The sequence below is a fragment of the Tinamus guttatus genome, unplaced genomic scaffold (assembly GCF_059628265.1).
Source record: "Tinamus guttatus ecotype Peru unplaced genomic scaffold, ASM5962826v1 Tinamus_guttatus_pri_ptg000004l, whole genome shotgun sequence".
NCBI classification, from domain to species: Eukaryota; Metazoa; Chordata; class Aves; order Tinamiformes; family Tinamidae; genus Tinamus; species Tinamus guttatus.
This window is the reverse complement of record NW_028288538.1, coordinates 10,509,540-10,523,170: the sequence shown is the minus strand read 5'-3', so window position 1 is coordinate 10,523,170 and position 13,631 is coordinate 10,509,540. Positions and strand designations below refer to the sequence as shown.

The 13,631-nt window shown below is 38.3% G+C and overlaps 1 protein-coding gene across 1 annotated transcript in view; it reads right to left on the bottom strand.

Moving 5' to 3' along the window:
- The window catches only part of FBN1 (fibrillin 1), a 141,673-nt gene that overhangs the window by 17,486 nt on the left and 110,556 nt on the right, over window positions 1-13,631 (bottom strand). Inside the window, exons 39-51 of the mRNA XM_088540325.1 lie at window positions 13,157-13,225; window positions 12,931-13,056; window positions 11,627-11,749; window positions 10,821-10,979; window positions 9,761-9,832; window positions 8,345-8,470; window positions 7,084-7,206; window positions 4,741-4,866; window positions 3,866-3,982; window positions 3,322-3,450; window positions 2,750-2,869; window positions 2,194-2,319; window positions 191-340 (exon numbers count right to left, since the gene is read on the bottom strand). Coding sequence (XP_088396451.1) covers window positions 191-340; window positions 2,194-2,319; window positions 2,750-2,869; window positions 3,322-3,450; window positions 3,866-3,982; window positions 4,741-4,866; window positions 7,084-7,206; window positions 8,345-8,470; window positions 9,761-9,832; window positions 10,821-10,979; window positions 11,627-11,749; window positions 12,931-13,056; window positions 13,157-13,225 — 1,566 coding nt within the window. The remainder of the gene's footprint in view (window positions 1-190; window positions 341-2,193; window positions 2,320-2,749; window positions 2,870-3,321; window positions 3,451-3,865; window positions 3,983-4,740; window positions 4,867-7,083; window positions 7,207-8,344; window positions 8,471-9,760; window positions 9,833-10,820; window positions 10,980-11,626; window positions 11,750-12,930; window positions 13,057-13,156; window positions 13,226-13,631) is intronic.

Sequence of the window (13,631 nt, the reverse complement as noted above, 5' to 3'; positions counted from 1 at the left end):
CAAATCTATAGTGCAAACACAGAATATATATTGCTGGAGAGATAAAGTGCAGAGGCATCTACAGAGACCACCGGCAATCATTATTGTTAAGCACCTCTGGAAAAAATATTTTCCCTAATTATTTTTTTCTAAGAATCTTTCAGTTCTGAGAGATTATCATGACACCAAGGTAAAGTATTTAATAACTCACCATCTGCCTCCTCTGGGCAGAGTTCACATGGATCACCCCATCCCTGTCCCTTCAAGGCACAACAACATTCTTGCTTGGAGTGGTTTTGGGACTTGGGCACAGAACATTTTCCATCCTCAAACTTGGTAAAGCAATAACTCATTCTCAGATCTGCATAAACACAAACGTATTATTATATACACTTAGATTTTGTTACAATTTTTACTTTTAGGAGTTATTGAAAATTTATAGGGAAAAAAAAGACAACAACAAAACACTCAACTCTCATTTGAGGCTATCAGGAAGGATCATTATGAGCTCTGATTAGAGAGGAATGAAAAGGAAGATAAGTTCTCTATCCTGGTGAAGGAAAGTTGTGGGATAGAACTGCCTTTTTCAGGCAGGGTAAAGGAGGAAGAGTTTTCCTCCACTGTCTGGCATTTCCTCCATTTGCTTCCTCCTCTTTATAAAGGCTGAACATTGGTTTAATTTATTTTTATTTTTTTTTTAATTTACTTTTTAAGAATTGCTTGAGTCAAGAGATTTGAATCAATTTGTAGCAATGATATTGTGTAGAATTCAAGTGACAGACGCTGTTTCCAATAGGCCTTCCCTTCCTCATCCTCTCCTGACATATACACAAACCAAGACATCTGGCCCTGTGGCACTACATTTTACTCCTTTAAGCCGGGTAACTAAGATGCTGGAGCAGAGCTGAGATCACAGACCACAGGCATCCAGCAGGCAGGGAGCTGGCAGCTCCCTGGCTTGGCAGGCAGACAGCATCAGGGCAGCTGCTCATCCAGTTTTCTGGCTGTAGCATCAATGCTGGGCAATGTTCAGACTTCATAAAAGTTCTGGGTAATGGGAAACTTTACACAAAAGTTTATTTGGCTTGAGAAACTCAAAAACCCACTCTTTAAGGGATGGGGAGAAACATATTTCTCTAAGTTCACAAACATGTATTTTCTGCTGACATTATGCATAAAACAGGAACTCCTTATAAAGAATAACATCTCTTTAAGGGGGTGGTGGGGGGGGGTGGATGGGAGGAGGGTTTTTCCTCACTTGGGGAGAACAGTATCACCCGTACATTGCACCCATTTGCAATTTATACAAACTACAAGAGCACAGCTAAAACAGCCCTGCTACTTTCACAGAATTGAGGCAAGTAGCTGTGCCAAACTGCATGGTGGTTTGGAGACTTGGATGAACGTTTCTGCAGGTTGGATTCATTTTACCAAAACCACAGTTTCATTTAGCCCACTGTGAAGTGAAGAACTCACTATGGTGTCAACAAGTATCACTGTTCTGTGCCAAGTATAACTACAGAGGTCCTCATAAAGGTCTTACTCATCAGTGGTTCCCACTGTGCACACTGTATATAGATATTTAATGATATATCTACTTAATCATTTCCAAAGTCTTTAAAATAACTCTCTCCCTAACTTGCTATGCTTATTCTCAACCCACAGAATAAACCAACCTGCAGCTTTTCATTAGCAGATGTTCAGCTTTTAGCATCTGATAACTGTCTCAGTGCCCCCGCTTGGGCTCTGAACAGCGTATGCCGCATTTCGGAAGCCACAAAAGCACTTCAGCCTTTTCTAAGCAAATTGGTTCTTATCATCCACACGACTTTGTTTTTATCACTGGTCTCTTTTTCCACGGACATATTTGTGGAGAGTAATAGCATATAGCAAGTATTACAGAGAATTTGGTAAGTGCCAAGAGCCTTATTCCTGGAAGTGGTGCTTGTAGCACTGCATTGCAGCAGAACCTCTCTGTGTTCATACTCCACTTTGTCCCCACTCCCTCAACCCTGCCTTTTTTTGCCCTAATGTTTTCTTTAATGAAAACAAATGTTAGGGCCTGACAACACCTGGCCTCAAGCACAGAATTATCACATTCTGCTTATGAGAAACACTGAGTCTAGAGTACCTTTGTTACAGGTTGCTAATAAGGTTTTTATAAAACAGAAAAAAAATCCCCAAAAGGTCAGAAATTCATGGGAGTGAATTTACCTTGGCATCGTCTCCCCGTGGAAGATATCACAAAACCCTCTGGACACAGACATTTGAAACTGCCTGGAGTGTTGCTGCATGTGCCCAGTGCACAAATTTCTGGCTGTTCCACACACTCATCAATGTCTATAAGAAAAGTAATTCAAGAAATGAGAAATTAAAATGTCTATAGCGGCAGCTGTACAATGTAAAATGTGTAACTACATCACCTCTGAAATCTAGCAGATTTTAAAAAAAGTCAATAGAAGAACAGATAGACAGATGGACAAGAAATCCTTGTGAAATTGAGGGCTAGTTTTCATGCAGTGGGTGCAACTCACTATCGCACCATCAGCCAAACTGCCTGAGATCAGATCTCCCTTGGGATCAGATCAGGCAGCTCTGGGGTTCAAACAAAGAGAGATTTTTGTCTGAGAATAAGTGACTTGCACAGACACACTCTACAGTTCAGAACTGTACAGGGCACAAGAGTGTAATGCCCGTGTTTAGATGCAGAGGAGAGTGGCAATAACTGTGAGTGCCTAGGAAAACAGACAGAAAAAGACTATAAACACACCTTCACATTTGTCATTTTGCAGGACATATCCAGGAGGACAAATGCATCTGAAAGATCCATCCAAGTTCTGACATGTGCCTGGAGAGCATTTTCCAGGCTCCAATACACACTCATTGATATCTGAAAGAGGAGAAAGCAACAGTATTATCCCAAATCAATTATCTCAATAAACCTGCTGCTTTAATTTGACTCCTACCAAACTAACAGTGGAACTTTTCAGGAGTAGGGGAGGATTCCTCTGGCTCTTGAGTCTTTGGCAAGAGACTCATCCATGATCTAGCTAATATTAAAGGAAAGAGAAAAGACTTCTCAGTCTAGGCAAGCAGTACATTCTCACAGAGCAGAAAAGGGCTAACAGAACAACTGCAGCTGATGGAGGGCAGAAACCAAGAAGTGCAAAACACCAAAGGCTTTTTTGCTTGCTTTTCTGTTCAACAGTCAAATCTACAAAAAAAAAAATCTTCTGATAGATACGGTGATGATAGCCTGAGAATTTTTTTCTGATATCTTCATTGTTTTACTCAAGAATCAAAATTTGCTGCAATTTTTTTACCATAAGCCAAAACACTCACCAATACAAGTCCTTCCATCCAGAGCCACCTCGTAGCCATCATTGCACAGACACTGGAAGGACCCTATTGTGTTCACACACTGACCATTCCTGCAGAGATTTCCATTTCCACTTGCACATTCGTCCACATCTAAGAAAAATATATTGAAAGATGCATGAAAAACACCTGCAACAAGTAATACTGGGTAGATGAGAGTTCTGTTCAAACCGTATCAGCAAAGAAACTGATAATATCATCAGCCATTCCTTAGTTCAAAAGGAAATGAAGAAAAAATACCACTATTTTTCTGTTATAAAATTTCCATCAAATAGCAAGATTAAAGAGAAAAAAAGGGGGGGGGGATTTCACATGCAAATACTCTTAGTTACAGAAAGTGAGGACTGTCTCATCACAGACACCCTTAATGAAGCGATGAACTTTTTTTGTCTCTAATCCACAGACCATGCAAGACAGGACCCATATTTAGTGGAGAAGATGGCACTAATGCTGATTCCATTAGAAACAGAAAAGCTTAGAAACACTAACTGCTCTCAGCACTCCTTACCTATGCAGTCATTGTTGTGTGAGAGGATGAACCCCAAATTGCAGCGGCAGTTGAAAGAGCCAATGGTGTTTCTGCAGGTTCCATTGCCACATGCATCTCTTTCACATTCATTAATATCTACAAAAAAGAAGAAATAGCACCAGTAATTTTAATCATTGATGGGGAATGCAAGACCTTACCAACTACCCCACGGGCAACAGAAAGAATCTACTGGCAATAGAGCAAACAGAAGGGAAAAAGAATAATTGTTGTGCCACTCCAAAAGAGGAATTTACACGAGTTTATACATTTGACAGTAACATCTGAAAAAGATAATCAAAGGTCCCAAAGTCATCTATCTTACTAGACCTCCAATCTCATTCTTCCCAAGGGAAGTCGAAGCAATTATGGATCATGAATGGCCTGAAATCTCCTCATCTTATGCAGCCAAGGAGTTAAATATAAATGTTCAGTCTTTATTAAAGATGACTTTTCTTCTGAAAAGGGCAATTCGCTGGCAGGGAATCTACCTTTCACTTACTCTGTTAACAAGTAAGCTGTATGCAACTATTGCATTGCAATATTAATTTATCAGATTTCCTGCTCAAAAGAATAAATGAGACAAAATAGGAGAATTCTAAGAATGGATCGTTTAAAAACATATCTATATATAAGCTATTCATTATATAGGATATGTATTTAAAACGTTTGCTCTTCTTGAACATGATGTTCTTCATTTGTTGTCAGCTTCATCTCTAATTGCCAGCTATGGTGTTTTTGTCTGGTGGTAAATAGACTACAACAAATTCTTGTAATGCAACTTCTTACAACAGAGAGAATAGGTTTCCTTTAAGACAGTCATTAAGCATAAGCATAGCTTAATTTGATATACTTGCCTATACACATTGTTCTGTCATCGTTGGTTTTGAATCCATTGTGACAAATGCAGTAGAAACTTCCAACAGTGTCAATACACTGCCCATGGCTACAGATATTGGGAATTTCTTGACACTCATTCCGATCTGAAAAGAAAAAGGCACATGGAAGGTTAAGCCTTCTAAACTACAGAGCTAGAAAGATTTAATAGCAGCAATAACGCTAGTTAGAATCCAGTCTTCATTTAAAATAGCAGTTTATTAATAAAATGCATTACTAAGTACATCTCAGCAAATGGGCTATTTGCTTCTAAATTATTTTTTCAGGGTGTGTAGAGATGAGAAAAACATCTTGTATGAAAATTTTGTTTACCGATCACAGCTTTGTGCTGGAGGGAAAGCACATCACCGTAGCTTTGGAAAGCAGAATTGAAGACCTGCAGTGTGTGGGGAGCTTTCTGAGAGCTCTACACTGTCTTTACAGCAGCTATGAAAGCTGCACATGGAGTAGAGTTTATACCTCCTAATGAAGCAATTACTACCATCGTGCTGTCTTGTAATAGCTGGGCATCTATTACACTAATTCCACAGCTGGCTGCTTGCTGCTACTCATTATGAAAGCTGCCAGCTAGAGTTCAGGGTTTTATCATTAGAAAGTAAAACAAAACTTCAAAGAACAGAATGTTTCCCATTTAGTGCATTTCTCTGCAAAACCTAAAGCAGGAACATGAATCAAATGAGATCACTTTGTTGATTGCTTCATCAACAAGATTTGATTTGTTTCCTGGTGCTTTTTTTTCTGCAGCTCCAAAACAGAAGAATTGAGGTTTTACTACAGGGTTTTATTAGAATCTATTAGATTTTAATGTACAGAAATTCTCTTTTATATGCAATCTAACCAAAGGAGATGCGCCCTTTTGCCAAGCTGTTCTCCATTCACCAGAAAAGTAAAGCTCTTTTTTTAAAGCAAAGAAATACAAGTATTAAATCTCCTTTTCCTGTCTCTGCACTGCTTCTTCTCTAAGTTCCACTCAGCACACTGATAATCCCAATACGCCCCTATTGTCAGCATCACTCTTATCACTCTTTGGTGCACTGAATTATCAGAATTGTTTAAAAACTGGGAAGCAGATCCTTTCTGCTGATCCAATCCTGCAAGGTACTGAGCACTCTTTGCTTTCAGTAGAATGGTTGGATATTTCCTTCCTTTGCAGGATCAAGTACTTTATCAACTATTTTTGTTTTGACTCTAATTGTTTAACTTTATTTTCACTAAACATAAAATAAGAGCAAAATACAGGGAAGTATCACTGTGTGTGCCAATTCACATCGGGTATTGTAACCCATATCAGAACCTTCCCTGGCTTTCCTGTACCACTGTAATAAAGCCATAAAACAAAGATTACATTAGGAACATATTGAATATTTACATGTACTGCTGTATAGCTTAACAAAACAAAGTTGTAGTTCTCAGAGTAGTGTTCTGCTTGTCCCTACACCCTTTTCCCGTGGGGGTCTCACCAAACAATGAGAAACTGTACTGCAGGGAAAAATGCACTTCCTAAAACTCAAGTACTCAGAAGCAAAAACCTGAGGAAAATGTTACCAATTTCCTTTGTAATTATTATTTTGTTCAGAAACATATATGGTATTAATGGCTGTTGGCTCAGAGCACTTTTCTAAAATCTCTGTGTTTCTTCAAGTAATCAAGATAACATGAATGCCTCTCTGGGCTAAGATATTAAAGAAAGAGCAAATAGATTAGAGTCCCACTTAGCGAATATACAAAAATAATGTTCAGGGTCCTGTTTAAATATATAGAAAAGTTAGGAAGTTTAACAATAAGTTTTAGCATTAGTTATTGCATGTGGCCTGGCAGATAAGCCAATCTTATCAGTAGAATACTCCTGTGAGCATTGATTTTTAAGTGAAAATATAAGTGGCAAATAAAGTTTCAGAACACGTTTAGCAAATTACAATAAAAATCAAAGAATTTAGGCAAAGAAGGGGGAAAACCACATGTGTAACTGAGCTTTCAGTGTCAGAAAGCAGTTAGTCTTGAGGCAGTGTATAGTCTTGGTCTTCCCTCCCCAGACTTACTATGGGTTAGAGAAAAACCTTTTGAGGTTAATGGAATAAAGCGGAAGATAAACACCTACTCAAGTGACTAATCACATCAGCCTTTGCAGAAAGGATCCATTAGTCTTCTGGGACATTAAGCAGAATGTTTGTGGGTTCTTCTAAAAGGTGCTAAGCCCAGAAAAATCATCTGGTGCACTACAACCTTTTTTTTTTTTTTTTAGACTTCTCTTAGAAGCTACTCTTTTGTGCAGATTTTCACAAAGACAAACCAGAAATACTCACCAGTACAGCGGCCAGTTGATGTGAACCTGTAGCCAGGTTTACAATCACAACGGTAGCTACCAGCTGTGTTGACACATTCTGCATTCTGTTGACACACTGGTCCATTCTGGCATTCATCAATATCTATTAATACAAAAATACATTTTATTGTTAGAGTAAGCCGACATTAGAGAGCAACACTTCTTTGGTTTTATGTATTCTCTTATCCAAATAAAAGTACATCCTTTTAATTCATAAAAATAAATATACTGATGAAATTAGATATATAGTTAGATTTGTCTGTTCTCCTGAACAGACAGAGCCCCCTAAAATGCATTCCTGTTTAGAGGTTTTATATAATAGTTTTCTGAAGACGTTGGAGTGCCCAGGAAAGTCCCTCACAATATTTCACTTGGCTAGATTTCACTCTTACACTGTGCTCAGCATAAGGAAGCTGCTGGGCCCAAACAGATCTCTCCTGGACACTACAAGGATCTCCCACTGGTTCATGGATCTGCTGGTAAGTTGTTAAGCAGTCTTGCTTATCAACTAGATGTTTTCTTTCACCTGCTCATATTCTAAGGCCCAGGTTTGCTTTCCTGTGATAGGATTCTAAGTGCTTTTGTTGTTGTGCTGGCCTAGGCTGTCTTGCAGAAAATGCTTATATTCGAATTAACTGCTGCACTGAATTACAGTAGTGGTAAGTTTGGTTCATGAGATGTCAAAAATAAAACATGAAATTCAAATGTTTAAGAGGGTTTATACTGAATACGTGCTAATGTGCATGTTTTCAATGCCTTGCTTTGCAGTATCTGCTTTGTTACTCGTCAGTAAGTCTCATAACCACACTAGAAAATGAATGCACTTCATATGACTGCCTTTAATTTCTCCATGACTCTGACTAATACAATGCCAGAACATGTTTAAATTGGCAAAAAAAAATCATGTGTTTAGGGTATTTACAGAAATCTTTGTTTTCTTGCAAAAATATTTTGGAATAATAAAATAATATTCTCATGATCTGACTCAGGAAGACTATCCTCTTCTCGGCTTTCCTGCCAAATGTGAAAAACATTGTTTCTTCGCATGACTGCTGACTCATGCTCTTTCAAGAATTTTGATGGTAGATGAAAAATCTGGTAACTAAAAAGTCTTAAATATTTAGATTTAGTCTGGTAATAGCCTTTTCCCTTGATAAGGATACCTTTAAGTACATCAGATGTGTCAGCCTTTGAACTATTAGCTGGGGAAATGCCATTTCTCTGAAAGCAAAGCACCCTACCTTCACAGATCAGCAGCTTGTCATTGTAAAAGAAACCCACTGGACACTCGCATCGGAAGCTGCCAACCATGTTGATGCAGATTCCATTTTCACACACTCCAGGAATCTCTCTGCATTCATCAATATCTGCAAGAAGAGCCATTTCAAATACTTGTAAATGATACTTCACTAAATCCCCTACAGCATTCTACAGAACCATTTCCTAACGCATTGATTCATATGAGAATAACCGAATGTATTATGTTAGCATCAGAATGTTTACAGCCAAAAAGTGTAAAGGTGTTTCCTCAAGATCTAACTCCTCACTGTAGCCAAGATACATCCTGTCACAAGGAAGGCACAGGACAGCACATTCCCTTCCCTATCTCTAGCACCCAGCCTCTTGATCAGCCTCCTCATCTTCCTTATGGTTACAGTGAACTTATGCAAAGAGCACTCCTGGCTACTATGGAGCTTTTACATAAGCATGTTGGCATGACCCAAGATCTCTGTTCTATACTGTATCCTGATGAGCTTTATATAGCTGAAGATAGCTTCGTGAGATTGTGACTGAGCAGACACTAGGGCAAATACTTCAGTGTTTCCAACCTTCTGGTGGTGAATGGCCCAATTTGCAACAGTAGCTTGGCAAAGACTTGGGGTAGTAACCGTTAAGAGCTAGTTTTTGAAACTTTGCTCCCTCAAAATGAACTGGTTTAAAACTATGTTGTGCAAATTGTTAAAAATATTTCCATCTAGTTAGGCGAATGCTGTATCACAGTAATAGCTTAATTCTGAAGCACCTGATTACTGCTATATGCTGTCTCTGAGCTTTTTACAGGGTACACTATCTGCTTCTTATTTGCATTGTTGTGTGAACAAAAACAAAAGGGAGTCCCAGAAGGGATTTATTCGGACTCTTGCCTTTGAATTTCTCATTCTCTTGCTCTTTTTGTTTTGCAATTTGTTACTCACGATTCAAATGTTACACACAAAAACATATGTGAGAAACATTCCAACTGAATAGCAAAAAGGATTTTTCTGTCAAACCAATACATAGGGGGATTGGTGTGAAATGTCAGAATAAATCTCTGCTTTAATCTGAAGGAAAGACTCCTATATCCTCTCAGAGCAAATGCCGATTGGCCTTTCTCCCAGACCTCTTATCCGTGCTATCCGTGACCTGCTCAAATATGCTTGATTACAGTTTCTTTACAGCTTTATGTTGCCTTGATCACAAGCAGCAGTGATCATCGCTGCCAGCTAGGAGGAGCTAGGCGGAAAGTTTGCAGGCTCAAATTTAAATAGAAGGCTGAGCTCATTGTGTCCTTTAGTTGTTATTCTTCCCCTAGAAAAAGTAACTGGACAGACAATCCCTCCCTTTCCCTCTAACAGAGGCAGCATAAAATTTAGTTCACAACAGCAATCACAACTCACCAACTGGTAATCCTGTATAAATGTCAATGAAAAAGCCAGGCCTCTGACTTCCACAAAGCGTGGAGAATTCATCTGCAGAAGGAAAATAATGCAGCAGTTTTAATATTTAAAATAAATAAACAAAAATTCATTGCATTCTCTGCCTAAGAAAATTCTGTTTTTCCTCTTTCAGCGCCTACAAGGCATGGCAGGCAAAGCAGGCAGGTTCTTCCCAAAGGCCTGCTATGAGATCTGCTTTGTGTATATACACAGCCTCATGACCTCATTCAAGGTCCAAAAAGTCAGCAAATAAAAAGATGTAGAGGGCTTGGGCTCACATGCTGTTTTTGCTATTCATATGCTTATCTCTGTGCAGCACAACTTTTTTTAATGCAAGTCCATATATGACTTCTAAAAACCTGAGCCACAAGGAGGAAATCATCCAAATCTTGAGCCACCTTGAACCTGAGTGTAGTGTACTAGACTGAACTCTGCAAAGCATAATCCACTGCAGAGGAGCCCTGTATATCCATACAATTAGTCCAGAAATACCCACATCTGATATTTGCACACCTACCACAGATCACTCTCAGAAGAGACTGAGGTACCTCTGTAATCCCACAGGCACTAGAAAAGCCCTTTGAGGCAATCAACAGTCCAACAGCACAACCATTTCAGGCCAAGGGCTGGAGAGCACATGGCAACTCTAGTCAGTAGGCCATACACACTGCTCTAGCGTTACTTTATACCCTATTCTGGAGCTATGCCAAGCAAAGCTCCATCAGTATGCCTTAGTGTTTGATCTACAAACCTTTGCTCAAGGGACAGATTAACTTAATCACAAAGTAGGCAGGGCCAAGCAGTATAAGCACAAACCGTTCCAAAAGGAAATAAACATAGGCATTCTCTTCGGTTTGGATTGATCACCTTCATGCCAAAAAGGAGTAATGAATCCCTTCATTTTACACAAGTACATAAAAGCAGAAAGGGACATAGCCTCTCTCAAACAATGCTGTAAGTGCCAGTAGCAACCATCATGTTACCCAGGCTTTCAAATAACTTTGCAATGCAAAAAACATACCAGTGCTAGGGATAGGGCACTGTTCACAAGGCTTATTCCATGCACGTCCAATGTTATAGGAACAGCAGCACATTTTCTTGGTCATATTAAAGAGCAGCTCTCCATCACAAGTCTGATTGTCAGCATAGTAATTTCTGTAGCACAGACTTCTTCTCATATCTGCAAAAATGAAGAAAAACCCAATGCACTAGCAACACTTATGAAAGATAATGTAACCATAAGGGGATGGAAGTTACCTGCTTTAACATGTATTTTTTATCTTGCTTTCAAGGAGGTGCTATAGCACTGTAAAATACTACAGAAAAGCTTGTCCCTAGAATACTAGCATAAAAGTATGAATAAGTGTTTGCAACACAAATGCTGCGTCCCCATCACAACTCTAACACTGATCACACTCCAAGGATTTGATACTGGCCTTTTGCCCAATGATGTAAAAATATGAGCTTGTTTATGGTTCCCCTTAAAAGCTGTGTATGGTTTGGGACTTCATTCTGTGAGGACTAGGCAATTTTGGTAGTTTCACATGCAGAAGCTTTTAATTGAAAAGCTGAGTGAAACTTGAATTGGGTGACAGAAAATATCATATCAAAGAAGTTTTGAAGAGGTGTTGAAATATCTGTTTTTAAAATTATCTGCCTTGGCTTATTTAATAAATAAGAAAAGAAAATTAATGAAAGAAGACACATCTTTTACATAGTTAATTCTTGCATTTAATGGAATTCAGAGGAATAATTTTGATTTGCACCAGCGAAAGCACTGCCCCAAAGCATAAAGATAAATAATAATTAGAAAAAGAAACACCATACCCATGCAGTTGTTCCCTCCATTGACTTGCATATAGTCAGGAGGACAAATGCAAGTGTAGTTTCCAACAGTATTGTAACATGTGCCAGGTCCACAGATGCCAGGGGTATCACACTCATTTACATCTAGAGGAGAAGAAAAAGGTGGTGAGTGACCAGAGTTTCTCATTGTGCTTCCAAGAATGAAACTGTCTCTGCAGTGCACAGGGCAGGAACAGGCTTGCAGAGGGGCTCCAAGGGCAGCCATGGCAGATTGGAGGCACCCAGAAGAGGAGGTCAAGGTACAGGTGGGCACAGAGAGCCCAGCTATGGTACGAAGATGGGACCTCTGATGTGTCTGAGTGGCTCCGAGTCAGCAATTTGGTTTTTGCACCCATTGCACAAAAAAAGTATTTGAGCATCTTGTCCTGAATTTCCAGTTTTTGACAAAGATCAAAGTTGTTTCTTGCGGAGTGTCCTATTTCAACAACAATAATGCTGAAACAAAAAGAAAGGGATCAATCTAGGAGCTTAAGAGTTCAAAATTATCTCATTAGCTTTTTGATTTTAAACTAGCTTTGACATACTACTAGGAAAAAATATATAGATAGCTTTCCTAATAAATAGGCAAGCATTTGTTGAGCTATGCAAGTGCAATATGGATGACGCACTTTTTCTTCTGCCTTAATTTCAGACCTGAGTCTTGCATTTCTGCAGTGCTCGGCATACCATAGGTGTCATTGACATTATTAGTGGTCTGGAAGCCAGAAGACAGTCTGGATAATACGAAAACAAGGATTAGGGAGTTTATTTAACATTTGTATCCAGCACAACCTGACAAGTGTACACAATGTGCTGAACATAAGCTATTGGCAATTTATTTTTTATTTTATTTTATTTTTAAGTACAACAAATATTTTCAATTGTACATTCAGATCAGCGGGACAGAAAATAAACAATGGATAAAAGTCATTGAAATATCAACCAGCCCAGCAAACTCAAGCAGCAAGTTTGTTTTTTACCTGATTTTGTATTAATTATTCATTAATGAACAGTTATTTTTTAGAGCTGATTAGGAAATTATATTTAATTTTTACAAGAATTTTCGAATGTTCTGTCTTCAATGAAAACGTAATCATTCTAAACAAAAAATTTGTTTAGAAGTCAATCATCTTTCACCTTTCAATGCAAGACTTCAACTTTCCACCCTTAGGATTTACATTGCTTCGTCGGCTTCTGTTTATTTTAAGAAACAGATAAATTCTACTGCATGTTGGTCTGTCATCACTTTTAGGAGAAAAAGCAGAAAAATAGTAAACATTACGTACCATCACACACTCGAGTATCTTCATTCAGATAGTACCCTGATGGACACTGACACTGGAAGCTACCAAACGTGTTGATACATTTTCCTCCTTGGCAAAGTCCAGGCAGCTCTTGACATTCATCAATATCTATTTGAATATAATCACAAATATTATTTCACTCTATGAAAAAGCAACATTCACTGAAGAATTTCATAATTCTAGGTAAGTAAAAAAAAAAAAAAATTACCCTCTAGTATAACTGTAATAGGGTTTGGTCGGAATCCTTCCCCTCCAGGGCAAAGCACCTTATATTCAGCTGAGAAAATAAATAAATAAATACATTTATGAACCTAAAATTGTGAAAACATTTTCAAGTATCTTTGAAAGCTAAGCAGATTATTTCAGATAATTTAAAACTAAAGTAGCAAAGTAACAGAGCAGCAGCATTCAGTTTTTTTCTGTAATATCAACAACTGCTATTGCATATCAAGGTAAAGTGTTAATGTAACAGCAAACTTGATGCCACAGGATGTCACAGGGGTGCCATCTTGGTCTTTTTTAAAATCCATTTTTATTCAAAAAAAAAAAACTTATTGAAAAAACAGTAAATTTTGATTAAGACTTATATGTTTCCTCAGAAATCTGCCACCAGCACATATACAGTAAATAATCACAGAAGACCTTCAGCCACCTGGATACATTTCCAACAGACACATCATAAC